At 42.6% G+C, this 25,688-nt stretch overlaps 1 protein-coding gene across 1 annotated transcript in view; it reads left to right on the top strand.

The window, feature by feature from the left end:
* tnnt1 (troponin T type 1 (skeletal, slow)) overlaps nt 1-23,256 on the top strand; it is a 31,596-nt gene extending 8,340 nt beyond the window's left edge. The window contains exons 3-11 of the mRNA XM_068019701.1: nt 4,208-4,229; nt 6,394-6,454; nt 7,340-7,456; nt 10,001-10,078; nt 10,219-10,332; nt 11,154-11,263; nt 12,157-12,247; nt 18,538-18,578; nt 23,044-23,256. Of these exons, the coding sequence (XP_067875802.1) occupies nt 4,208-4,229; nt 6,394-6,454; nt 7,340-7,456; nt 10,001-10,078; nt 10,219-10,332; nt 11,154-11,263; nt 12,157-12,247; nt 18,538-18,578; nt 23,044-23,089 (680 nt within the window). The 3' untranslated portion in view covers nt 23,090-23,256. The remainder of the gene's footprint in view (nt 1-4,207; nt 4,230-6,393; nt 6,455-7,339; nt 7,457-10,000; nt 10,079-10,218; nt 10,333-11,153; nt 11,264-12,156; nt 12,248-18,537; nt 18,579-23,043) is intronic.
* The last annotated feature ends 2,432 nt before the right edge of the window (nt 23,257-25,688 follow it).

Here is a 25,688-nt window from a genome sequence, read left to right as displayed (position 1 = left end):
TCCTAGGCCCAACCATCTTCAGCTGCTTTATCAATGACCTTCCTTCAATCATAAGGTCAGAAGTGGGGATGTTTGCTGATGATTGCATAATGTTCAGCACCATTCGTGACTCCTCAAGTAATGAAGCAGCCCGTATAGAAATGCAGCAAGACCTGGACAATATCCAGGCTTGGGCTGATAAGTGGCAAGTAACATTTGCGCCACATAAGTGCCAGGCAATGACCATCTCCAACAAGAGAGAATCTAACCATCTCCCCTTGACATTCAATGGCATTACCATCGCTGAATCCCCCACTATCAACATCCTAGGGGCTACCATTGACCAGAAACTGAATTGGAGTAGTCATATAAATACCGTGGCTACAAGGGCAGGTCAGAGGCTGGGAATCCTGCGGCGAGTAACTCACCTCCTAACTCCCCAAAGCCTGTCCACCACCTACAAGGCACAAGTCAGGAGTGTGATGGAATACTCTCCACTTGCCTGGATGGGTGCAGCTCCAACAACACTCAAGAAGCTTGACACCATCCAGAACAAAGCAGCCCGCTTGATTGGCACACCATCCACAAACATTCATTCCCTCCACCACCGACGCACAGTGGCAGCAGTGTGTATCATCTACAAGATGCACTGCAGCAATGCACCAAGGCTCCTTTGACAGAACCTTCCAAACCCGCGACCTCTACCACCTCGAAAGACAAGAGCAGCAGATCCATGGGAACATCACCACCTGCAAGTTCCCGTCCAAGTCACACACCATCCTGACTTGGAACTATATCGCCGTTCCTTCACTGTCGCTGGGTCAAAATCCTGGAACTCCCTTCCTAACAGTACTGGACTGCAGCGGTTCAAGAAGGTAGCTCACCACCACCTTCTCAAGGGCAATTAGGGATGGGCAATACATGCTGGCATAGCCAGTGACGCCCACATCCCATGAATGAATAAAAAAAACAGCAGGTCAGAGGCTAGGAATTCTGTGACGAGTAACTCACCTTCTGACTCTCTCCAAAGCCTTTCCATCATCTACAAGGCAGAAGTCAGGATGAGTGTGACTTCAACAACACACAAGAAGCTTAACAACATCCAAGACTAAGCACCTTGCTTGATTGGCACCCCATCCAACACCTCAAATATTCACTCACTCCACTACTTGCACACTGTGGCTGCAGTGTATACCATTTATAAGATGCACTGCAGCAACTCATCAATGGTCCTTCAACAGCACCTTCCAAACCCATGATCCACACCACCTAGAAGGACAAGGGCAGCAAATGTATAGGAACAGCACCACCTGCAACTTCCCCTCCAAGTCACTTACCATCCTGACTTGGAACTCTTTCATTGTCACTGGAGTTCCCTCCGTAACAGCACTTTGGGTGTACCTACACCACATGGACTGCAGCGGTTCAAGGAAGTGGCTCACCACCAATTTCTCTAGGGCAATTAGGGATGAGCAATAAATGCTGGCCTTGCCAATGCTGCCCACATCCAAAGAACAAATGAAAAAAAACAGATGCCTAGGCCCGAAGCTCTGGAATTCCCTCCCTAAACCTCTCTGCTTTTCTATCCTCCTTTAAGACCGATCACTGACCAAATTTTTGGCTACCTGTCCTAATATCTCTTTATGTCTTGGTGTCAAATTTTGTCTGTTCGTGCTCCCTTGAAGTACCTTTCTTAAAGGGGCTATATAAATGCAAGTTGTTGTTGTTTTCAGTCGCATATCACACTGTGATGTCATGGCATGATTTGGAATATGAGATAGTGCCTCTCTAACTTCCAGCTGATTGACTGGTGCTGATTAGGCGATGCTGTTGGTAGGAGATTATAGAATAAGGCTGGAGTTATACTGCGGTCAATGTGAATTCAGGCCTATGTGAAACTGGCTCCTGGAGAAGGTTTCACATCTCAAGGCTTTAGGGTGTAGTCTTGAGCTATATTTGTCAACTTTGCTGGTGCATTCCCAAATCCACTTCTCATCATTGTGAGCCGTTTAACCGCATCCTGACAAGAGTGCAAAAGGCAAAAGAGCAGGGACATTTTATCTACAAAGAGAGAAAATATAATAAAAAGAAATGAAAGTTGAACAAAGATGTAATAATGAAGGTGTGCTGTTGAACTGTATGAAGCGTGATGTGAGAAAGAAAATATTCAATACTTAGAAATATCAGGGGGACTTTCTAATTAACCAGGCTGGTGAAGAACAAGGGGAAGCTCATGAATAACTGCTGGGATTTTTACAGAGCCAAAGCACAGTACTAATTACATCCACTCTCCTCTCCAACCCCTCCAACTTTTCCTTATTTACCCGACTTGTCCTGATCTTTCCTATATTACTCTTCCTTGACTGTGTTCTGCTATGGGTCTCTCTGGCAGCTCAACAAGGTAAGTGCAATGATATTATATGTGCAAACCTTCTAAATAATTTTTTTTTGGAATGAGATAGGGTTCTCCTTTTTTACTGAACAGGTGACCCATTGTAATTATGGATATTGTAGAAATTCGAAATATCTCTCATGACTGTGGTGATTTCACATATGAGAAAGAAATCTAACCTATGAGTGGGTGAATCAGTTATGGTGGCCTCTCAGTCAGGTGGGAGAAAACTTGGAACTGAGTGATATTCGTGACTTATTCTGTTTATTCTATGGGTGCGGTTTATGATACGACATTGAGAACATTGTTCGTGAGTGGCTCCTTCAGTGGCCAAGTTGGGTACGTGTGCCAACCAATATGTTACTAAGCCATACAGAAAGCTGGTGTTCCAAATCTCAGGTTGTGCTGAGCTATCCAATCTGAACTGAGTCAGCTGCTGGGATATTGTGATTGGGGCCTCAGCTTTGGAATGGAAAGATCAGCCAGTGAAGGCTACTGGAAAATGCATGTGTGTGGATGTTGGGTGAGGGCAAGTGCAGTCAAGTAATCTGCTGGATTAGCTGAAGAAGGGGCAATGAGTCAAGGTTCTGGAAGGTCTCCAGATCTCAGCATCTTCAGGATTGGTGGGAAGAAACTGGGAGGAAATCATGCACCAGTTGACCATTGTGTCATTCTACACATTTGACCTTTGCAACCATGACAACCATCATGAAGTCAAATGACATTACCAAACCCACAGGGTGGTGACCCATGCATGTTGATGAATTAATAGACGCGCCTATAGAATAATTCCACTTACATCCTTGTTTTGGTTTGTGCCTGTAATATGGCTTGTGACAGATATCTCAAGAAATTACACTGGGAGCCTGAAACTGGGGTAATTTTTTTCTCAGTCAAGTCCTTACATTCATCCCTGCAAACTGCTCAAAAGGTTCACAGGAACAGGAGTAGACCATTCAGCCCATCGAGCTTGTTTCTCTTCGCATCGAGTTTTAAAAAGCGAATAAATCTAATGCTCTTGGTTTCCTTTGAGTGGAGTGGAGTGGAGACCAGGAAACCATTTATAAACTGCATTGCAGTTTCTATGCTGTGCTAAGCCTGCTTCAAGGGAAGGTTAGAATTTAGTTGCTCTACCCAGGTGGTGAAAGGTACTTGGTGCGAATCACTTGACTGTCTGCAAGTGTACATGAATGTTGTGATTCAGACTTGGAAAGCAACTTGTGCAGTATGCTTTGTGTGAGCTGGTTCAGAAATGGCCTGTCATACTGGGCCCAGAGTGCCATGTTATAAAGTCATAGAGTCATAGAGCTATACAGCACAGAAACAGGCCCATCATGTCCGTGCAAGTCATCAATCACCTATCTGTTCTAATCCCATTTACCAGCACTTGGCCCGTAGCCTTCTATGGTATGGCGTTTCAAATGCTCATCTAAATACTTCTTAAATGTTGTGAGGGTTTCTGCCTCTACCACCCCTTCAGGCAGTGTGTTCCAGATTCCAACCACCCTCTGGGTGAAAAAATATTTCCTCAAATTCCCTCTAAATCTCCTGCCCTTTACCTTAAATCTATGTTATGTTGATCATGTAGTTCATCTCTGGCATAAAGTGACCCTCTGCTATCATGCAGTGCTGGGCTGTTTGCCATAGGGATTTATGAACACATCCCCTCTGTTTTATAATTACATTTTAGAATGTCAGATAACACCAACATGCCAATCTGTGTGTGATGTTTGTCCTTTTCATACTTTTCAAAGAGCTTATAATGACTATTTATTTTACTGAGATTGAAGCAAGTTCTCTCAAAAAATTAATTTTTTTATTCTCCTTTGCCCACAGAAGAGGAACGCCCCAGACCAAAGTAAGGACTTTGAACTTACACTTAACACTTCATGCACTTGGCTCCATCTCTCAGAGAGTGGATTTGAAATCAACTTTTGGAGACAAAAATTGTCGCTTAAAAGTACATGGAGCAGGATATCAAAAATACACTTTGTGATAGATAAATGAGTTCTTAAGTTTACAGAATGTTTAATGAGTGAGATTTCTATTTGGTGAGGGCAAGGGTCTCTCAGATATATTCTCTATTTTAGCAAGATCCTGAGGGGACTTGACAGGGTGGATGCTGAGAGGCTGTTTCCCCTTATGGGAGAGACTAGAACTAGGGGTCACAGTTTGAAAATAAAGGGTCTCCCATTTAAGACTGAGATGAGGAGAATTTTTTTCACTGAGACTTGTTAGTCTGTAGAATTCTCTTCCTCAGAGAGCAGTGGAGGCAGGGTCATTGAATTATTTTAAGTGTTACGACCAGGTGAGCAATGTCTAGGGGTCTTGTGCTGTCTTCACCTGGTCTTATTGTAACAGGGTTTAATTTTAAACACACTGTGTTTTGAGCTCCCCTTTTTTGTGAATCTGTGTTCATAGTTTCCAATTATCAGGCAAATAACTGAGCACAAACAGGCTTTTTTTGGTTTAAAGCAGAAAGATGAAATTTATTAAACCTTAAACTTAACCCTAATACGGTTCACGCCTGCGGGTATACGTTGCGCTCACGCTAGCATGCACACACGATATAAACATGCAAGATAGGGACAGAAAAGAGTAGAAGAAGAGACAAGTAGAACAGTTTGAGGCAATATCTTGTTACTGTTTCTCAAGCTCGCCGTAGTCCTTGACTGAAGTTATATCCTTGTGTTTCGTTGGGGCCCAGTAATCGTCTTAAAACTTTGTTCACTTGGCAAACCTTTCTCTGTTTGCGTTTCACATGTCTTCAGTGGTTTCAGTTCCCTGAGAAATAGGCAGGCAGACAGCAAGTGTTCTTAGTTCCAGGAGAGTACACGGCATCCTAACTGGCAATTCTTCTGTTTGGGAGTTCAAATTCAAAAAGCTCCCAGGGTACTCAGCAGGTTAGCCATGTGATTAGTTCGTTATATGGAACTGTCTCTTCACATCCCTTCTTGGAGGCTCAAATTTCTCTGCCCCAGCCAGCTATCCATGTGATTAAAACTAGTCTGATCACTTCTGTGTTTTGGAGAGCAACTGCAGAGTCTCCATTGTTTCAACATGGTCTGTTACCATGGAAATGTCTTTCCAGTCAGAGATTGCAATTTTTAAAGTTTTAATGTTCATGTAGCAAAATAATGGGTGCCTCAGTCTTGGCAGGTGGGGGGAGCCTAACATAAGACTGAGCTAGTTAGATTCTTGATTGACAAGGGAGTCAAGGTTATGGGGTAGACAGGAAAGTAGACTTGAGGCCACAATCAGATCGGCCATGATCTTGTTGAGTGGCGGAGCAGGCTCAAGAAACTGAATGGCCTACTCCTGCTCCTAATTCGTATGTTTGTATGTTCTCCAACATGCTCTGCATCGCACCTGGCCCATCATTCACCCCTCCACCCATTTCCTACCTCTCTTTTTTGAAGATACTTGATTCTTGTGGAGCTTCTCTTTAGTACCTCACGCAGGTATTCCATTGTGTGTCATTCATGTGTGACTCCTGATGGGTGAGTGCCAACAGGCAATTTAACCATAGAGGGCGTCGCAGCCAAGCCTGATCCCATCCCTGTCCAACATCCAAACTTTCCCACTGGAGAGAATGCCTCCTGGGTTTTACTTTTCCCTCTCCAGCATAGGGCAGTGAATGTGGCCAATTGTAGTGTACCAACAATTCATTGAGATATTAAAAATACATGCCTTTTTATTTTTAACGTACTGCTGACTTACATACAAACAAACATGGACAGAGATGGACAGATAGGCAGAGGATAATTTTAACCCAACCCATCTGCCGAGAAACCCATGGGATCAAATGGAACACTGGTTTTACACTGCTTAATTTTGGTCTCTATTGACTTCAAAGTCAACATTGCACCTGATCCTGTCAGTTTCCATCAGGCAGGATAGGTTAAAATTGCCCCCAAACAGGCACAAAGCTTAGCAACAAGTCCTCACAGCTCTGACTTATTGAAAATGGTTTCACAAGTGGTGACAGTTCTCAAAGTAATGCTCCATTCTGTGTCTCTCAGGCTCGTTGTCCCCCAGATTTCTGGTCCCAAAATCCCTGATGGAGAAAGGGTCGACTTCGATGTAAGTTCTCACTGGTAATCCTATTTGTTTTGGTTTTATCATTGGCCTATGCCTATAATGGGTTAGGCAGTCCAATTGGTCCAAGAAGTATAAGTCCAAAACTCAAGAGTAACACTGACTATTAAAGCACGATTGCTTAAAGCCACGGAACAATGGACTGGTGTACGCTTGACCCTGATTCCACTCAGTTCCTAACCTCAGCTATTTCAACAGGAGGCACTGAGCAATCTGTGATAATTCCTCGCAGAATCAGAAGGAAAGTTTGTACCTTAGTGGACCCCAGCACCTTGCATTGCCCAGCTGCAGGGAGACACTGGCAGTAGTCTGGGAATAAACCATCAGCCTGCCTGCATTTTCAACAAGAGAGAGATCAAAGCGAATTGGATTAATTCATGCCAGAAACAAAAGTGTTGATATTTTTATATTATAAATATAGGACTGGTTTATTTGAAACATTCTAATATGTTTTATTTCATTATATAATCAAGACAACATTAAAATCATCACTATAATAGTCTTCTGAGAAACCAGCATTTATCTTACCTCTATATTAATCAAACAAAATCAACAGAAGCATAAATTTTGTTTATTAAACTACATTGTTGTTGCTTGTGCTTATGACAACTCGTGCCACTCATGCTGGTTGTGTGACATCAAGCAAGTGGTGAGGACGAGGATTCTGGCCTGCTGTCTCGTACGGCCTTGGCTCGGCTGTTACGTTGTACATCAGTGACGTGCATATTGGACCAGCCCGCGGATCACACTTTGAGAAGCACTGATTTACAACATCCTATTGCAGCTCCTTTCAGATAAAGCTCAATTATGGTATCCTGAGCCTCGATGTCTTGTTTCTTTCCCCCTCACCTCCACCTCCTCCTTTTATAGGACATTTACAGGAAGCGCATGGAGAAAGATCTCCTGGAACTCCAGACGCTGATCGATGCCCATTTCGAGCAGAGGAAAAGAGAGGAGGAAGAACTGATTGCCCTGAAGGAGAGAATTGTAAGTATTCTTCAGGACTTTTCCACATTTCAAGCACTATTTCTAGCTCACTGAGTGTGTGAAGCAACGAAACAAGGACAAATCTCAGATGTTTTACATATAAAAATCTTATTTCATTATATAATCAAGACAACATTAATACCCTTATATTAAAGCAAAATACTGCGGATGCTGGAAATCTGAAATAAAAACAAGAAATGCTGGAACCACTCAGCAGGTCTGGCAGCATCTGTGGAAAGAGAAGCAGAGTTAACGTTTCGGGTCAGTGATCCTTCTTCGGAACATTAATACCCTTGGTAGGTTCCAGACCATCACTGCCTGTAAACAAGAACCTTTCAGTTTAACTGAAAAGCACATTCAGTGACTCTGAATAATTTCTGACCTCCTAATTTTGTCTTTGTGGTCATTCTCTGCCTTCCTCTTCCTTAAGAAGAAAAACAATTACAATCATATTATATATTTTTGGATGCCGTGGTGCATATCCATATTTTATTGGTCAGTATATACATGTTTCACGGCCACCGTCCTTCCTGAAGCCATTTTATCCTGCAGAAATATCACAACTGTAAAACATAATGTTCTGGTAGTATAGGGTTGCCAACCCTTCAGGATTGGACTGGAGTCTCCAGAAATTGAAGATTAATTTCCTGGAGTCTGCTGTGAAGAACCTGGAAAAAGATCAGAAGGGCACCGAAACAAATTGTGTGTTGTTTTTGTTTTCTTTGGATCCTGTACTTTAGTAAAAAGAAAAATTGCAAGTGCGGGGTAAAAGGCTACTTGACTGGGGGAGGCGGTTGGAGCTGTATGTCATGAAACTTCCAGGAATATATCCAACCAGAGTTGGCAACCCTAGATTGGCAGCAATCTGAGGTACTTACGAATTCCAATCAAGGATTCCAACAGGCTGTCTCCTCTAGTTGTTCTATTCCCAAAAGCCAGGCGGTGAAGGATAGAACTGGAGTCAATCTTTACCCATTTTTATAAGCTTTTATTTCAGGGATACACATTACGGACATGCACCTCCTAACACAACAATCACAGTTTTAGTCTGTTCCTATTTGTAGGAGCACAAGTGAATCCCCAGTTAATGCCCACCACCTGCATACATTAATATACAATTAACACGAGTGACTCAGCAAGCTTATCTTCTGCGTCATGGAGTAATGCAGATCACAATTGCACTAGTTTTGATCCCACCTGATGCTGAGTTTAGCCATGGTGGCACTGTCTTTGGCCTCATCATCCTCACTCTAAAGAGGGGCAAAAATAAACCAAAGTTTCTGCTTTCAGATCAGCATCCAGCAATCCCCACTGGAAGTGCGCGTGCATGAAGCGTGGGGATAATTGGATCTGGTATGGATATAATGCCCCTCCCAATTGAATAGCCTATTAACACTCACTTTCAAGGCTCATGTATGAATAGTGTCCATTTGGGGAATGTGCCAGGACATCTGGTAGCCGTGAAACCTGTACCTAGTAGATATCCAATGCCTTCAGTGGAGGAGAGGAGCATATTGTGGCAGTCAAGTTGCAGCTGTTTTAACATAGTGCATAATCCTCCATCTATTGCGCATACTCACATGCACATATAAATAGAATGCCCCTTCCCTGATGAGTAATTCTTTCTATTGTATGTGCACACACATTCGGTTGAACTTGACTTTTACTTTGCAGCTGTCAAATGGAAAGAAGATCTTTTGTCTCACTGACCTTGATGTGTGCAAATTAACTGTCGTGTTTAAGAACATAAGTATATAAGAAATAGGAGGAGGAGTAGGTCACACAGCCCATCAAGCCTGTTTCAGTAAGATCACGGCTGATCTTTGGCCTCAACTTCACTTTCCTGCCCTATCCCCATGTCACTTGATTCCCTTAGTCTATAAATCTCAGCCTTGAATATCCTCAATGACTGAGCATCCACAGCTCATTCCAAAGATTCACAACCCTTGAGTGAAGAAATTCCTCCTCATCTCAGTCCTAAATGACTGACCCTTTATCCTGACACTATCACCCCTAGTTTGCCTACGCTTGAAAAATAATTCTTTGGTTGTGAAGAACTTTGGGACATCCTAAGGATGTGAGAGTGCTATAATATGGGAGATCCATCTTTTCTACAGGACCTTTTCCCAGGTCCCATCACTGCTTCTACCATAGGGCATTATCTTATCTGGGCATTCAGGGGTGACGCAGGATGCACTTCTTCACACAAAGGGGAAATCTGGAGCTCTCTCCCCTGAAAGATGTTGAGGCTGGGGGGGATCAGTTGAAAAATTCAAAACTGATTGATATATTTTTGTTCGGCAAGTGTATTAAACGACATGGAACTAAAGTGAGTAGATGGCATTAAGATACATATCAGCCATGATCAAATGTAATGGCAGACCAGGTTTGAGGGACTGAATGGCCTCCTTCTGTTCACATGTTGCTATATACGTTTTGTTAGCTTAACAGTCCTGCACTGTGACCCTTAGCCGTTCACTTGGGTTTCTAAGTTTAGGGCTTCACATTGATTTACAATGCAAGACGTTATTGTTCAATTTCTAGGAACACAGGAGAGCAGAGAGAGCAGAACAGCAGAGATACCGTGCAGAAAAAGAGCGTGACCGCCAGACAAGGCTGCTTGTGAGTGTTTATTTCTCTGTTGTTCAGTGTCCCCTTTTTCTCTCCTCCATTTATCACTGTCCACACAGATGGACTATTCCCGATACACCTATTGGTTAATCAGCTTGTTCTTTTTCTCCCCCTCATTACTAACTAAACAGGAGGAAAGAACACGCAAAGAGGAGGAAGAGGCCAAGAAACGTGCAGACGATGATGCCAAGAAGAAGAAAGTCCTGTCTAACATGGGTGCACATTATGGAGGTTACCTTGTTAAGGTAGGGCCCTAGCCAATGCCTTTGCAATGATGAGTACTTCAAAGAGCACAGTTTGCTGCTGCTATTAAATAGAAAAGATATTGAGCCTTCCCAAAGGTTTCCCAAACACTTCCAGGAAAATGGTGCTCCTTTAAATTATAAATGGCTATGTTTACTTTGTGTTTTGCCAAAAGTACTGGAAGGAGCTGGGCTGTCGTCAAGGAGAGAGATTAACTGTGTCACTCGTGTATGAGGATAGCTGGAAACCTATTGGTCACCTGAAATATAAAGAAAAAATGCACAGCGGGTCAGGGACCATCTGTGGAGAGAGAAACAACGTTAAACGTTTCAGATTGGTAATCTTCCATCAAAACAGGTGTAACTGGTTTTAACAAAGTAAAAGAGACAAATGGAAATCCCTTTTGGAGAGAAGAGTTGAACTTCTTCAAGGTGGTCATTTCTGGAAGAGAAACGTCAGTGAATTAAACATGAATACAAAAGCAAAATACTGCAGATGCTGGAAATCTGAAATAGAAACAGAAAATTCTGGATGTCTGTTGGATGATGAAGTCTTGATCAGTTCTGGCTTGGGGCATCCAAGTGATGTTTCACTAATGGTCAATTGCCACAGGACGTGGCCCAATTAAGATGGTGGTGGAAGGGAAGTGGGGAATGCACAACAGACTACAAATGGAGATCTAAGAGGGTTGAAGGGCTGGAGGATGTTATAGAGACGGGAAGGGCCATTGAGGGATTTGAACACTAGGATGAAAACTTTAAATCTGGAACATTGCCAAAACGTCAGAGGAAGTAAAGTGCTTGCCATTCTGTTTGTTGCACAGGTAGAGCAACGACGAGGAAAAAGGCAGACAGGGCGTGAAATGAAGAAGAAAATTCTGGCAGAGAGACGCAAACCCCTCAATATTGAACATCTCAATGATGACAAAATGAGGTAAAGCCATTCAGATCCTTTCATCTCCAACTCCTGGTGTCAAAACTTAGTTTTATAATCTCACTTATCCATTTTAATTCCATTTTATGTCAATAGTATTTTACAGCTCTCTCTGCCCTTTTGCATAATCTACCATTCACACCTTTTAATAAAACAAACTCCCAAATTTTCTCTCCTCTCCTGAAGCTACTGTTTATTCTATGAAAAGCTTGCCAACCCTCCAAAATTGAATGGAGTCTCCAACAATTGTATAATTTCTAGGATACTCCTGTGACCAATTCTGGAGAAGAATCATTGGGGCATTAAATAAATTGTCATTTTTTAAATCCTTTTTGAATGCTTTCATTTATTAGTTATATTGCAGATAGAGTTATAAGGCTGTTTGATTGACAGTCAATCATCCAAACGGCTAACGGTGCCTGCTCACTTCCTAATTGGCTGTGGGTTATTGGGACAGGGGCGTGTCAGGCAACGAATGGTGGGTGTGTGGGGATGGGGCATTGGATGATCATGTGATGAAATGTCCAACCAGAATTTGCAATCTGATTCTGCATGTTGTGGCAGCCCTCCAATGGCCATTTCCCATGTGTGTGGCCCCAGACAGTAAACACCAGCAGACTATTCAGCCCTGAAGGGAATCATTCAGGCAGGGGTCCCTGCATAGCAATCAACAGCAGGATTCCTGGCTGATTCTTTTCTTCCCTCCCCCTCCCCCCATTGCCTCACCTAGAAACATTCAGGACAATTGCCATATCCCTACCGCGATCGCAGCTGAGATAGGCTGCCTCACCACGGCCCAGGGAACAAGAAAACCAGGAACCTTCTGACCTCAGCACGACACCATTTACTCAGTAAGGCACCTCATTTCAATTGTTATTTCTGTTCTTGTGCAGGGAGAAAGCCAAGGAATTGCGGGACTGGATGTACCAGCTGGAGTCTGAGAAGTTTGATCTGATGGAGAAACTGAAACGACAGAAATATGAGGTGAGTGACCTAGCCAGACCATGATATTGAAGAGTCCCAGGGTAGAATGAAATAACAGTATCTCTGCCTTGATATTTGGAATCTAAAGGGCTGGGTGGTGCTGTGGGTTAGAGACTGGACTTTTCATCTCTGGAATCTGTGTACAAATCCTGCCCAGAATGATGGATAATGAAAAGTTTCTCAGTCTGCTAGCTGCAGGGTCCAGCATGAAATGACACTGGACAGTTTGAAATCCAGTTCCTAATGGGCATAGTTCCACATTACAAAACATTGGGATGTGCTGCTCGTTCGTATTTAGTTGTAGAGGCCTTTGACTGTTGTGGGGAGTGGGTGGGGGGTGGGGGGGGGGGTGGTGGGAGGGGATTATAAACTTCTGGGAGTCAGTTTTGTGCTGTCTCCATGCCAGGATTGTGCAGCCCAGTACTTTGTAACCAGGCTGCGCTTGTCTCACTGGAGGCTCTCACTTCTGCGAAGATTGAACATTTTGCACTTTCTATTTTCTCTTCCCTGCTTCCCTGAGACAGCGTAGATACTCTATCTAACCCCGTGCTGTACCTGTCCTGGGAGTGTTTGATGGGACAGTGTAGAGGGAGCTTTACTCTGTTTTTAAGTTGCATTGTACCTGACCTGGGAGTGCTTGAAGCTGTCTTAGGTAACCCAAATGGAAAGTATTGCATTGCCCACCACTAGCATCCCTCACAATGCCAACATGAAGATCCCACTCACCAGAGAGTGCTGGTTGGATGTTTAAAATAATACAGAAAAATCCAGCATTTACTCACACCCTCACACAGCTTTCTAATGGACATTAAATGATGAACTAGGTTTTCCACCTTCCCCCTACTAATTCTCTTGGAGCTGAGGTGGGCCCCAACTGGCGGAGATCTTCTGCTGTCGTTTTCCACAGATTAGTCATGCCGGCACACTATGGCTGCCCATCGACCCCAGGCCTACTATAGCAACTCTCTATTCCCATACTGGCATAAATGAGTTTAATAGGAAGATGCCACGTAAAAGCACTGGAAAAATTAGTTGAATTGGCACCACTCACAGCAAAATGATGTCTTTGGTCAAATATTGTTGAGATTATGCACTTTAAGAAGAATTCTTGGAAGAATCATTCAAAGTATGCATATGATAAAATGGTTCGAAATTTCCTTCATGCCTTTCATGTTTCTTTCAATTCTTCAGATATACAGCTTCTTCATTTTCCTCGCAGATCTAACTACCAGCTATCACCCTTTAGTTTTAATAGCTCCATTTGTCCTTTTTCTTGGCCTCACTATCTCCTTTATCTCCATTGTTAGAGTTGTCTCCATGGATCTTGCTTTCCTGTTTCATGCCGAAGAGTTTTTCTTTCAACAACACTAACTCTGCAAAAAGCACAGCTCCATCCAAGACTTAAATGCTGTTCCAATATCTGGGAGGTTCTCCTAAAATCTCTTTTACGCTTCTGGACAGGATGCCTTCTGATAGACAATCCATCTTTCACCTCTGGTCTCTGATTTTGAGCAGTACTATCAATGTAACACACTAAGGGCAAAAATGAAATATAGGTTACTTTACACGGAGTTGACCCTTTTGTCGGTGCCTTATAAAATAGTCGATGAGGTAAATGTTCATCATCACCACCTGTTCATCTGGCCAAATGAATCACCACCTGACTTTCATTCCATTGTGGAGAAGTTCACTGTGCGGTAAAGCATCACAATGCAGGTATTCATCATGTCTGCGTATCCGCAGTACTGCTCTAAGTTTTGGGGGCAACCTGTGCAGCGCGCCTATCTTTCAGGCTTCTTTGCCTTTAGCCAGGACTTGGATCATCCCTTTGGTGCCCAGTTCATATTTTAGAAATTTATGGACGACACAATGAAAAATGGACAGATGGCCAAGACGTCCACCTTTTTGCTTACCTCTGTGTTTAGTGAAGTGAAGAACTAGTTGTTGAGGCCTTTGGTGAATTTTCTTGACAACAAAGCAAACATCACAAGTCAAGCCATTATCCCAACCCAATCTCGCAGCTGGCCTGGAGCATTATCAAACAGAATTTTGACACTGAACCACAAAAGGGGATATTAGGACAGGTGACTGAAAGGTTTTGAAGAAAATTTGAAAGGAGGAGGGACAGTTAGAGAGACGGTGAGGTTTAGGGTGGAAACTCCAGAGCTTAGGGCTGAGGCAGCTGAAGGCATGGCCGCCAATGGTGGTTGCACAAGAGGCCAGAATTGGAGGAGCACAGAGATCTCAAGGGTTTGTAGGGCTGGAAGAGGTTATATTGATCGGGAGGGGCAAGGCCATAAAGGAATCTGAAATCAGGGATGAGAATTTTAAAATCGAAGCTTTGCCGTACTTTGAGCCAATGAAGGCCAGCGAGCGTAAGGGTGATGGGTGAACGGGACTTGTTGTAAATTTGGATATGGACAACAGAGTTTTGGATGAACTCAGCTTTACAGTTGAACTTACAGTTGAGAGTGCAAGGTGCGAGGTTGAACAGGAGGATATTAGAATAGTCGAGCCTGAAGGCAACAAAGGCATGGATCAGGGTATCAGCAGCAGATGTCCTGAACCAGGGGCGGAGACGAGTGATACTATAGAGGTGGAAGTAGGTGGTCTTTGTGATGGAGAGGATTTGGGATTGAATGCTCAGCTCAGGTGTTAACCAGGATTAACAATTGTGTCAAAATGCAATAATGCAGTGGAAACACATTAAATCTTCATAAGTGAGCTTTGCCGATTAAAATTTCTACTCGCTCAGATGTTAGTTAACTGGTATCATTCTGAAAGTGGTGTCAATCCAGCTGCATCGCAGGTTGGCTGAAGCATGGAATGCCCGCTGTGGGTACAGGCCAAGGTTAAGTGCCTGCACCTGCACAGTGACACCAAGAAACTGGAACAGTACTGTGATGGACAGCTATAACCTAGCTGGCACAAGTGAGGCATTGTTTCATACCACCTATTTCCATCAGCGTACCTCAAGCAGCTGCAGTATAACAACAGCCCAAGACATGACAAGTCATTTGGCACAGTTACACAGTCACAAAGAGAGCTCTTCTTTTGATCGTTAGTCTCTCCACCCCCCCACCTCCCGCTCCAACAAATTCTTTCTGTCATGTTAAAAAAACAGTATATTTATCAGTAGGGTGCAGCGCTAGATTTCTGGGTCATGCACCAATAATGTTTTGACAGGTATCATAACATTTATCTGCCTCACTTTTTTGCAGTGGTTTATCTATTTAAAGAGTAATTTCAGCTAATAACTTCTGTTTCCTTCAGATTAATGTTCAGATATTTGGTAAGCAGTAAGTATATAACACATGTGTGCAATGTCGTTAGAATGTCATTGTGCATGGACTCGCTCCCAAGCACAGGGATATTAGTGATATCAGACAAAAGATTTGGACCCACTGAGCAGCTCTGTCTAAAAAGCATTCTTTTGTGCATGATCACAGGATTGCTACTGATGCAGATACCACACATATTAATATCTAACAGTATACTTTTCAAACGTTACTTCCTTATCAGGATGTCCCAACATTAAAAAGGACTGCTGATAAAGACTGTTGTCAGCAACAGTGCTGACCTGAATTCCACCTTTTCATAACACATTGTGAGTTGACAACTGTGGCAATGAGTTACTGACATCAGCAGTACCGCAGGAACATTCAGCCCCTCGAGCTTGCTGATCTGTATCTTAACTACATCTACCTTCCTTGGTTCTATAACCCTTTATATGCTTGCCGAAGAAAAAAACTATCAATCTCAGCATTGAAATTTTCAATTGATCTCACACCCTTGACCGCTTTTTGGAGGAGGGAGTTTCAGATTTCCACCACCCTTTGTGTGAAGAAGTGTTCCCTGATGTAAGCCCTGAACAGACGCACCCTTGTTCTGGACTCCCCACACCAGGGGAAATAATTTCTCTCTATCTACCCTATTGAATCCTTTAATTATCTACAACACCCTTAACCTTTAATACTTAAGGGAATACAAATCTAGATGATCCCAGGGTGTCCGTCCCTGAACCGATATGAAACACCTCCTTGATCCCTCATCTGCAGTCACCCTCACATCACATGAAATTCGAACTGGACAATCTTTTAAGGGAAAAAAAACTATGTAGAAAAAAAATAGGAAGAAAGGTAATAATTTCCAGCTGAGAGTTTTTCTAACCTTGTGATAACCTGATCTCTCATTAAAGAGAGGAGCTAAAAAGCTGTCCATCTGGAGAGACTTCTGTCAAAAAGAAATTAGCCTCAGGATCTATTTTGAGCATTTCCCCACAGTGAGGAGCTGAACAGCCACCGGGTTAGCAACTGAACATCACAAGCATGCTGCTGGCCCGACTACCTGGGAGCTTTGCCACTGGAAGTCACTTAGCATATACAAATATTTGTCACTTGTAAATATTTTAACACGTTCAAACAAAATATGGGTATTTAATGGTCAAGTGAGACTATAAACTGTGACATGTTTTTTAAACAAACCGCCTTTCTGCTTTGGTGTTAAAATGAGAATGATGTCCCATGTTCCTGCTCCTTCTGTCACTGTAGCAGTTGTCCACTCTATGCTGTCCGTTCAGCATCAAGGTAAGTGGCATCCAGCCAATGACATTCTCCAGAAAACAAGAGCAATGGAAACATATCATTAAAGCAAAAAGTCTTTATGGAGCTGAAACAATCGTCAAGAGAAGTAGAGGTGAGCAGTCACAAGAGCCCAGAAAAAGAAAGTCAATTAAACACTCCAAAAAAAACATTTTGGGTGTTTTAATGCAATGCAGCCAAACAAGTCTTGCATTTCATTTCATTACTCTGTCAGGCTAAACAATCTCTGAAATTGTCACCCCACTGCCAGGATCAAGGTTAATCATAATATTCTTCAAGATTAACATTGAAAGATTGCCAGCCTTGTGGTTGATAATTGCTCGTTCTATTGTAACTTGCCTTCTTGGCATCACACCATCTTCCCAGCAGTGCCACTTTTCCCACTTTAAATTAAAGATGCCTCCCAAAGAGACAATCAGTTAAAAACAAACCTGTAACTTTGGTGGGCTCAACATGGAGGACAGAGAGGAGCTGCAATGTTAAAGATGGTCTTGTACTCCTGTATAATTTGCTGATGCAAATTCTGAACGCACTGCTTTTTCTTTTCCCTTTTCCAATTTTCTCTTCCTTTTCTCTCCTCCTTGCCTGAGGGCACTACCTGTACTCTGTTACCTCACACCCAAGTGGCCATGTGTGATCATTAGCAGGGAATTTGATCCTGTTCTCATCCAGTATCTGTATATGCTTGTTTCCAACAGGGATCTCTAGACAGTACTCAACAGAGGGAACCCTGATTTAAATCTCTCCATAGCCTGGCTGAGGGAGGCCATTTGGCCCATCTTAGTTCATCCACCCACCCAATTGCAGCATCCAATTAGCTGCAGTGTGTACTAGCTACAGGAGGAAATGCAGCAACTCCCCAAGGCTTCTTCGACAGCACCTCCTAAACTCATATCCTTCATCATCTAACAGGACAAGGAACACCACCACCTCCACGTTCCCCTCCAAGTCACACATTATCCCAACTTGGACATTTAATTGTTGTTCCTACAGGGGAGCTGGGTTAAAATCTGGAACTCACTATCTAACAGCACTGTGGGAGTACCACACAGACCACAACCAACTTCTCAAGGGAAACTAGGGATGGGCAATAAATGCTGGCCTTGCCAGTGGCACTCAAATCCTGAGAATGAATTTTTTAAAAAATGATTCAGGGGTATTCACCACTACTTATCTTTCTGAAATTTTATGCAAATATAATGATATTTGCTAAATCTAGCACTTCCTGGTCTTAGTCCTAAATTTGCCTTTTACGAGTTTGACTCTGTGTCCTCCTTGTTTTATTCACACAATTTATTTTCAAGTAATTTTTCAGATTTAATTTTGTCCATACCGTTAACCATCTTGTATGCCTTGATACCATAATTTCATAGACGTCTCCTTTCAAGGCAGCACAGCCCAAGTTTCTTCCATTTTCCCTAATAACACTGTTAATGTGACCCCAATGGCGATCTCACCGGAGCTCAGTTTAACTCAGCCACAGATTGGGAATCAGATGAAACATCTAAAATTACACTGAGGTGTCCTAAATATGCTACATGAGTTTTTGTCAGTGCACAACCCAGCACTAGCAGACAACTATCACCTCTGTGTGACTTTGTAAATGGTTGAAGAATATGGAGGTACAGTATGCCAATTTTGTCTTCACTTTTTTCCTGGTTGGTAATTAAATATTTGCATTGTTTCTAGATTAACCTCCTACATAACCGTATCAACGAACACCAGAAATTGTGAGTATATTTGGAAATACAGTGTTAAAACTATGATTTCCCGCTCCTCCCCTCCCAGTACACATTGTTTGTGACCTTTGGTCAGTTCAAAGGGCAATTAAACCTGGATTGCAATGGGGGATTTCACAATAACTGCACTATAACCGAATGTGGTAAACAGGATATGTGAGATAGTTTCAAAAAGGCTTCAGAACAGACACATTGAGAGAATTCTGTAGCAGAACTGTTCTGCAGAATATTTCGCACCTCCTCTGCTTTCCCGAAGGTATCGACCTCCTCCTGGGATATATTTCCACAGATGGCAGACACCCCCAGCGCAGTACCCATTATTCATATCTGACTCTTGACAGTGAGTGTGGCTGAGCTTATTGACTGCAGAAGGCATCGCAGTTGAGCCCGATCTTTGCCCTTGTCCAATCAGGAACCGGAAGCCTGGCTGATTTCTTTTGTTTTTTTTCCTCCCCACCACTTCCACAACCTAAAGTCACCAAGGTTTATTTTACAACCACTACTACAGCACTAGCCATGTCAGTTAACCCAACACAGACATTGGACCATCTGATCTATGTGCCTCAACTGTAATGTTCCATTTACCAACTGAGCCATAAAGGAAGTCGGGATTGGTCCTTTCACAGTGTGCTTCAAATCCTCAGCAACACCATTAAATGCTTTCTGTCTGGTTACTAGGGTAACAGCAACACAAAAGCATGCCAGAAGATGAATGAGCAGATGGAACGTCAAGTACTGATAGGCCTCAATGTGATTAGAGTAGTATTTCTTACTACACCTGCTGCTCAATGATTTAAAAACAACTTGATGGGCTTCACGACCCTTCTTTATGATCCCATTTTAAAATGACTATCTCTCCGAGCACTCACCGCTGCCTGACTGATTAAAAAGGGGAATTAATTTTCAAAGGGGAATTGGATAAATACTTGAAAAGGAAACTTATTCAGGGAGTGGGACTAATAAGATAGCTCTTTCAAAGAGTCGGCACAGGCATAATGGGCCGAATGGCCTCCTTATATCCTGTTTGATTCCATAGTTTTTTTGTGAAGAAGTTGCTGCTACCCTTAGTGCCTTTACAGAACTGCAATTGGGATCTCACTATGTAGAGAAATGATCCTATATCATACTATTCTGTTATACTCTTGCAGCCTTCTATCACCCTTATTTGAACATGTTCACAGAACTGTTGTTGAGGCACATGAACATATTAATGAATTTAATTAAGGAGCCCATGCACTGACAATGATCTTTAAATTTTCTTCCCAAGCCGCTTTCTCTGCAAGGCTCTGAGTTTAACTGGGGGTATAGTCCATAAGCGCTGGCCAACATCTAGTATACAGTCAGTGAGCTTCGGGAGGGCTATTCAACCATGGAGGTCTTCACAGTTGGGCCTGATACAGTTTTCAGTTGTCATTCAAACATACACATTTTCCAGCAGGAGTCATTGAATATAGCCCAGGAACGGGAAACATTTCCATTTTCTTAAGGCAGCCTCGATTCAGCAACTTCACTATATTCGTATCTCAGAAAGAGAAATCAAATCTAGAGCTGCAGAGGCTGATCGACCATGGCAATCATTACATAGAATTTACAGCACAGAAACAGGTCATTCTGCACAACAGGTTCCTGCCAGTGTTTATGTTGCACAAGAACCTCCTCCACCCTACTTCATCTAACCTTATCTGCATATCCTTCTATTCCTTTCTCCCTCAGGTGTTTATTTAGCTTCCCCTTAAATGCATCAATGTTACTCACCCCAACTACTACTTCTGGTGAGAGTTCCACATTCTCACCACACTCTTTCTTTGGAGATCATTAGCACAGCTTATACTGACTAACAAGCTATAGGAATGTTTTCCAGGTTCTTCCTTCCCCATCTGAAGAGAAAATGGTTAATGATTCTGAACGAGGCTCATTAGAGATACAGAAATTGTCCTTTTTCTGTAGCAGTTTATATCACATGCCTAGTATTATCAAAGTTGTCACTAGTCCCCTAACTCCCGCTGAAAAGGAAGCGATAGAGTTAATGATAGATACATTTGGAAAAAAACTCAAATGACCAGATCAAAAAAAAACAACCCTCATCATCCAGATTTTGAGTGCATGTTCACACAATCGGTCCTTTTACTGGATCTGAAATAACCCAGCAGCAACTCTCGCCTTCTTGGGTTTCTCCCTGGCTACACTTGTTAGTATCCAGAAAGTATTTATGCAGTAAGACAGGTCCTTCACGGCAGACTGGCGACACATTGGTTTACCTCACACAGCCTGTCACCTGGGTTTGAATCCAATTCAGTCCAATAGGACATAAGAAATAGGAGCAGCAGTAGGCCGTACAGCCTCTCGAGCCTGCTCCGCCAATTATTTAGATCATGGTTGATCTTCTACATCAACTCCATTTTCTCATCCTATTCCCTTATCCCTGCCCTGTGGGCTAGAGAATTCCAAAGATTCAAAACCCTCAAAGTGACGAAATTTCTCCTCACCCCAGTCCTAAATAGCCAATCCTTTATCCTGAGACTGTGACCCTGTGTTGTAGTCTTTCCAACCATGGGAAACAGCCTCTCAGCATCTGCCCTGTCAAAGACTCTAAGAATTTTATGTATTTCAATGAGATTAACTCTCAATCTTTTGAACTCTAAAGATAGACCCTGTTGCTGTAAGAGGTTAAATGTAAAATGAGTTGGGCAGACAGATGGAATTCAGTTCACTGTGCTCATGGGCCAAACCTGTCCAAATTGGCAATATCATTCAGAGAAGGCACTAAGGATGGTTAGTGTGAAAAATGGAGATGTAGCATTGGTGCTTTTCTGAGACTGGGGTTAATGAACAATATTGGAGTAACGTAGAGGGAGTTCTACCCTGTGTCTAGCCAACACCATGCCTGACCTGAGTGAACTTGGCATTCCATTTTCCAGTGTTGTTTTTCTCTCTCACCTGGAAAAACACACAAATTCACAAAAAAGAAATGCCCAGCCCTCCCTCCTCACTATGTAGCTTGATGCTTCATAGTTCTGCAGCTAATGTCCTTGTGGAGAACTGATGAAGCTGAGTCCCAGCAGAGGCAGGTCAGGAGTGGCAGGCAACTGCAGTGCCTTCTGCTTTGTAACCTGCACAGGTTATTGAGTCCTTTTTACATGGAATTTTACTGTGCTGTGTCACCAGGAGTTGAAAGGGTAATAGTGTTACTGATGACCAAACTAACATTTGACCCAATCTGAACCACATGGTATGGGTGCTGGTAAGAGAGAAACATCATGTTTTGTTGCACTACCTGGCCTTTAACACTGCTCATGCCACCTGTACTTATTTGGATTATGTAGCTTCTCACATCTTATCCATGTGGGCACTTTGTGCCATTTTCTTTTTGGCCAAGGTGCTGGTTGGATTATCCCAATGCCTATGTAATAATATAGTCTGTGTAACACTGAGTGAAGTGGAACTAAACTTTTCTTGTATACACGCCAGAGTGAACTGGTAAGTACCACATGTTTCAAACTGCTGGTCCACATTGTCCCTGAGACAAACTGGCTTCGGCGTTGCACAGCAATGGCTCCATTTGTTGACTCAAGGTGCTTGGAGTCATATCAAGTACTAACTGAAAGCGAGTGTGGAACAAAATGGAGCCACATCTCCTATAATACTGCGGGGTTAACACGAGCTGCTGTGAGAGGTTTGCATGACGTTCACTTTGGACTTTTGAATCCTCCATTATTTAAATATTTTAAGTCACAGATTGATATAAATGCAAAATATTTATATTAACAAAGTGTATAACAAGCCGACTCCTCTGTTTGAATTTGAATGTGTTGAGCAACATTCCTTCATCTCCAAGACCTTGGTTTCAAATCCAATCCAATCCTCTAATGAGGATGTGATTAGAAATGTTATGATAGTCTTTCTGCATAATAAAACCAGCAATAAAAGGAAGCCCTTTTAGGGTTTAGCTGTCCCTCAGAAGACCTCCCCGCCCCCCCACCATCCCTTTCCAAATTAGCCTTTCCATTTTCACAAAGGGAAAATCATCTGAATTCATCCAAACCAAACTTGTCTAACACAAGTTGAAGTGGAAATTGTAATTATTGCAATATTGCATTTCTATCCCCTTTTTAAAAAAAAAGTTAGCTTCTCTTTTTAGTCTTTACAAATGCACATTCTCCAAGACAATGGGTTGGTGAACTTCTAACATCGAAGACCCCTTTGTCACCACTGCTAAGTCTCTGGGAGCAATGCAGATTGACTGCTTTCTTTTCTCATCCACCTCTGTGGAAGCCCCGAATCGGTACCTCCCTTAAAATGAACTGCTAGTTTGCCTTTGCATTGCCCCACCACTACCCTGGTGTCCTGCTGCAATGGCACACTTCCTCATGACCTGATCTGGTTTGGCCATCGTTTAGATTGTGGTTTGCTGTCCACAGTTCTCAGTGTTATCCCAATATGTGCCTTTCTCCAACAGCAAGAAAGCAGCGGGAAAAGCCAAGTTTGGAGGCCGCTGGAAATAAACAACAAAGCATATTGGATCCGCATTCAGAGGTCTGCTTCCGGCAAAGGGCATGAATCCAGAGACAAAGACACACTTCCTGAGCTCCTGTGCTTTTTCCATGGCTACACGGCCAAACCGTGTGTTTCTTGCAGTTAATGAAATGGAATTTCCTGAACCTTTCTCTTATCTTTAATGCTTTAATAAATAAATTACTAAATAACTTCTGCAGTGTTTGACAGTGTATCTTTCTGGTTATTTTTGTTACACTGACTGATTTTCTGTGGCATTACTTGTAGATAGTCTGGGGTTAAGCTCTAGAGTTCCTTCCCTAAATCTCTCTCCTTTAAGACAATCCTTAAAACCTACCTCTTTGGCCAAGTATCTGGAATGCACTGCCTGAAAAGGGGTGTGGCAGCAGACTGTTTCCTCTGGCAAGTGGGTTGATAATCAGAGGTCATAGATTTAAAATAATTGGCAAAAGAACTAGTGGGGAAATGAGAATTTTTTTTCCACACAGAAGATTGTTATGATGTGGAATGCACTACCTGAAAGGGTGGTGGAATTAAATTCCATAGTAACTTTCGAAAGGCAATTGGACATGTACTTGAAGAGAACTAATTTGCAGGGTTATGGAAAGAAAACTGGGGTGAGGCATTAAATTGGGCAGCTCTTTCAAAGAGTCAGCATAGGCTCTGCAGGCCGAATGGCTTCATTCCGTCTGAAAGACTCTATGATTCTATTCCTTTCTCCCTTGTGTACTTATCAAACTTCCCCTTAAAGGAGTGTATGCTATTCACCTCAATCACTCCATGCGGTAGTGAGCACCACATTCTCACCAGCAGCAATGTCCATGCACTGTGCATTTGTGTTTAACCTGATCTACCTTTTTAAGACTGCTGCTCCAACATTCCCTGGAAGGAGGGGCCTGGGGGTGGGGGTAGCGGGGGAATGGTTTGAAGGTTCTTGAAATGCTTGTGTCCTGAGGTTAATTCATGGCTAATTGCTGAGGGAAGTCTCTGTTGATTTGCAGAAGCTTGCAAGTCACTGGCTGTCACCCTTAGAAAGTCAGGGGGGAAAACAGGAGGAAACAACTGCCTTTACTCTTTTTTAAAAGGAAAATAATTTGTTTTGCAGCTGCAGCAAAGTGTAACCTTGAAGAGTGATGGATGCATGCACTAGTTCCTACTTTTTTCCTGTGTACTAACAAATCTCCCATTCTACTGCTCACAGTAAATAAAAGAATGTTTTATAAAGATGGGGACATTATACCACAAAATATTATCCTTTGCTACAGAGTCGTTGTGTATCCCTTTAAGGTTATAATGTCCAATTGCTGTAAAGTAAATGGTCTATACAGAGGTCAATTAAGAGGATGTTAAGTAAACACTTAGATTAATCTATACAAAGGTCAAATAAATTATAAAAATCTTGGCCTTGGTGTTTTGAGCTCCTGGAAAGTTCCTTTGTTTCTTTTCCTTTTCATTTACAGTAAGTTGAGTATTACACTTCAAATAGGATGGAAACGTTAGCCATCATACAAATAATATATACTAATAAGCTACACCATGGCACTAATGAATAGGTTTCTCATATGTAAGGTAGCAACAGAGTGGAGAGATTTCAGAAACTCATTCCACAGTGCTGCCTAATGACCATGGTCTGCAACTACAGTGCTCCTGACAAGTGTTTACATGCAGCATTTACAGTTTAAGTGTTAAATGTTGACAGAAAAATGGGCTCAAAAATTGTGACGATAAGAAGTTCCCATTTTAAAGTTTGATAGTTTTCTCTTTTTTAAAAATATATTTTGATTTTATATTTGCAGTTAACAAAATATAGAGCATAAGCAGAGTTGGCAGGATCATAGGAGTTTCTCTGCAGTACAGGCTGTAAAACTGAGGCACCATAGCACTACTACATTTTATAGAATACTACAGCACAAGAGGAAGCTATATGGCCCATCGAGTTTGCAACAATTCTGTTTTGACTGCTTTCAAACACTCATTAAAATCACAATATCCAATTTAATGAAGAGAAATTTAACTCATTGTCTTGTTCATCAGCATTTCAAGTGGGTTGATATTCAAACCCGTGACCTCTACCACCGAGAAGGACAAGGGCAACAGAAACATGGGAACACCACTGCAAGTTCCCTTTCAAGTCACACACCATCCTGACATGGAAATATTCCTTCACTGTCACTGGATCATAATCTTGGAATTCCCTGGCAACACTGTGGGAACACCTTCATCACTGCAATGGTTCAAGACAACAGCTCACTACCCCCTTCTCAAGGAAAATTAGGGATGAGCAATATTTGCTGGCTGCCAGCACCACATCCCCTGAATGAATTAAACTATGCAAACGACGGGCAGCAGACTCATAATGCTGCAGTTTGTTGTCCAACTTCCAAAGTACATTCTGGTGAAATACTTATCAGGGTGGGTTTGGTGGACTACAACTCCCATCATTCCAAGCGCTCCTCCCAGCCAGCTGGACAACACTGCGCAGCCGTCAGAACTACAATTCCCACAGTTCCACGCTCCGGAGTCCAGCCAACCAACTGCATTTCCCAGAAGGCCGTTCCGCCATACGTCACTGCGTCGGATCTACGTCAC

This window comes from Heterodontus francisci, chromosome 41 (assembly GCF_036365525.1).
Source record: "Heterodontus francisci isolate sHetFra1 chromosome 41, sHetFra1.hap1, whole genome shotgun sequence".
Lineage (NCBI taxonomy): Eukaryota > Metazoa > Chordata > Chondrichthyes > Heterodontiformes > Heterodontidae > Heterodontus > Heterodontus francisci.
The sequence above is the reverse complement of the archived record's forward strand: the minus strand, read 5'-3'. Positions and strand labels throughout refer to the sequence as shown.